This window comes from Octopus bimaculoides, chromosome 1 (genome assembly GCF_046866305.1).
Source record: "Octopus bimaculoides isolate indiv1 chromosome 1, ASM4686630v1, whole genome shotgun sequence".
NCBI classification, from domain to species: domain Eukaryota; kingdom Metazoa; phylum Mollusca; class Cephalopoda; order Octopoda; family Octopodidae; genus Octopus; species Octopus bimaculoides.
In genome coordinates, this window is record NC_142928.1 from 7,311,812 (window position 1) to 7,314,827 (window position 3,016).

Below are 3,016 nucleotides of genomic sequence, written 5' to 3' on the forward strand. Positions count from 1 at the left end.
GATCGTTGCCAGTGCCCCTGGACTGGCTTGTGCGGGTGGCACATAAAAGACACCATTTCGAGCGTGGCCGTTTTCGTGCGGGTGACACGTAAACGCACCCACTACACTCTCTGAGTGGTTGGCGTTAGGAAGGGCATCCAGCTGTAGAAACTCTGCCAAATCAGACTGGAGCCTGGTGTTGCCATCCGGTTTCACCAGTCCTCAGTCAAATCGTCCAACCCATGCTAGCATGGAAAGCGGACGTTAAACGATGATGATGATGATGATGATATATATATATATATATATATATATATATATGCGAGTAAAAATAAATACAAAAAAGGTGGGTTTTTTTGTATGATTGTGTATAGAGGAATATATTATTTAGTTTAAAGGAGTTCTAACACTGTCTGTTTTTTATGTTTTATTTATATTCCTGTAGAACCAATGTGGGGTATAGAATATGGAATATACAGTATATAATATAATATACAATATATATGTCTGTTTGTCTCCCATCACCGTTCGACAACCCGTCTTGGTGTGTTTACGTCGGCAAAATGACGGATACAATAAGTATCAGACTTTAAACAACAAACAATAAACGACTGCGGTCGATTCTTCCACTAAAATTATCCAAGGCAGTGCTGCAGCATGGCCGCAGTATGATAAACGAAACGAGTAAAGAATAAAAGATTGTAACATCATATTTTTAACTTCTGCGTTTTGAGAATATTTATCTCGTGATTTATTTTAACGACTTGGCGTTTTGCATTACGTGGCTTCACTTCATGTTAACTAAATATAAACGAACGTTTATATTATGATAAATATATGACTATAAGCATTTAATGAGACACATTCACCTTATAATAAGAGACGATTTCAACATCAAGACAAGCTTTCTAAATTATTTGATACCTGTAGAATGGACTCTATAAAGGATATAGCTAAGTGACCAACTGTGATTACAGGATTACGTGAGTGCATTTTAAAGATTTTGCGAAACATTTTAAAATTCAAAACACCCTAATAACAATAACCATTTTAATATCATTATTTCTAATGAACAGCAAAAGGATATGGAATTTTATTAAAGCTGTTACAGGAAATATTCCGCTTCTAAAGAACATTGCAGTATATTCTACAAGTAAAAGAATAGGAAATTTTGGAGAGATTATGCATTTAATGTGGATACATTTACTGCTTATAGTGGGCTTGTGCGATAAAGTTGATAAATGCCCTGAAAGGTATAGATTTAACCCTGACCATGTGGCTTGTTTAAAAAAGTCGCCAAAGTGTGTAGAAGCAGTGGAAGTTAGTGCAGCTGAACAGTACATAATATTGACTATACATAACCACTACCGGGAAGACGTTAATCCTAAACCATGCAGCATGTTTCCATTATACTGGAATGTAGAACTTGCTTTCCTTGCACAGCAATGGGCAAACAACTGTGAATTTAAGAAGATTAAGAGAGAATATAATAAGGTACCTGGTAGATATAATGTTGATCAGAACATTGGCATGGGATACACCACCTGGGATGGATTATTGAGAGCATGGCATACAGAAATGTTATCATTTAATAATTCTGATCCACGAGAAGGTGTTGCAGATTCATATAAGAAGATGATACGCAGCACATCTCATCACATTGGCTGTGCGGTGTCAATCTGTTCCAATCTCGGTGATTTTCGGGTCTGCAACTACGCTCCTGTTGAAGATCCGAAAGAACCCATTTATAAAGAATGTAAAGACGAGATAAAAATTTTTAAATGCCATAACGAAATTTGTTACAATGGTGGTCACCTGGACCCCGATACGTGTAAGTGTACATGTTATGACGAATTACATATAATTAGCAAGGACTGTTCCCTGAACTGTACATTTCCCGATCCATCCGACCCGTGCGATGCTGCAAAGAAATCAATATGTGCAAAGTTCGAGACAAAATTTAAATGTCCCTGGATGTGCAACGAATGTAACGTTAAACCCATCTCAGCGAGAAATAAAAGTGATGGTTTCTCTTTCATCAGACAACCATTAAGATTAAGATGCACAACCTTGCTCATGTTCGTTAGTCTTTCGCTTCGCAGTATTTAAATATTGGTCAGGAATTTGGATCGTCCCATTTCGTATACTACCAATGACACTCATGTTCTGCTCGGCCGTAATCCATAAAAAATGCCAAGAAAAAGCAAGTATATATTCGGATTCTATATGCAGTGACAAGGAAGCGATGCAATGAAACGACTGAATATAAATAGACCAAATGAATCAAGTGCATAAATAAAAAAAACAATTATGAAAAGGGAGGTAATTACCTATTCTTTGAAGAACATTAACAACAATCCTCCTCACCATTATGCCATCGCATTATGGATGTACAATAACCAGTGAGAATGTTGACAGTTATATTTTACATGTTTCATTTCAATAAGCATAAACAATTATATGTCAAGCCTCTATTTTCTTTCTCTCTCTCTCTCTCTCTCTCTCTCTCTCTCTCTCTCTCTCTCTCTCTCTCTCTGTATATATATAAACATATATATATATATATATATATATATATATATATATATATATATATATATATTTCTAATCCTATCAAACAGACACAAGCAGGAAATACCAAAAATATAAGCAAATACTATGGCTATAGATAATTTCGATTTAAAATAATATTAAAAAATAAATATTAAATGCTCAAAAGAAGGACATCATAAAACTTCCAGATATTTTCCTTGTTTTTACACCTGTTGATTTTCTTAAGATTATTTATTCGTCTGCAAAATATATTTCAGAAATAAAGCAGGCTGTATTAAAATTTGTCGGTTGAAGTTTGGCAGACATGTATGTATGTATGTATGTATGTGTGTGTGTGTGTATGTATGTATGTATGTATGTACTACACATGTATCAGGGATGACCACTAGGTGGACATCCAATATGCTAGAAGGAGGTCATCAACGACCCAACCACAAAGAAAAATAATGTTCTCCAGAAAAAATTTCGCAAAAACACCAGAACA

The 3,016-nt window shown here is 35.1% G+C and overlaps 1 protein-coding gene across 1 annotated transcript; it reads left to right on the forward strand.

Moving 5' to 3' along the window:
• Positions 1-439: 439 nt before the first annotated feature.
• Positions 440-2,494, forward strand: LOC106871959 (cysteine-rich venom protein ophanin). Its single transcript, XM_014918740.2, has one exon. It carries the CDS (start codon positions 1,048-1,050, stop codon positions 2,086-2,088), a length of 1,041 nt encoding a protein of 346 aa, XP_014774226.1. The 5' UTR covers positions 440-1,047; the 3' UTR covers positions 2,089-2,494.
• The last annotated feature ends 522 nt before the right edge of the window (positions 2,495-3,016 follow it).

Excerpts from the sequence above, each read along its gene's own strand:
- LOC106871959 (XM_014918740.2), top strand. The coding sequence starts at position 1,048 with ATGAACAGCAAAAGGATATGGAATTTTATTAAAGCTGTTACAGGAAAT.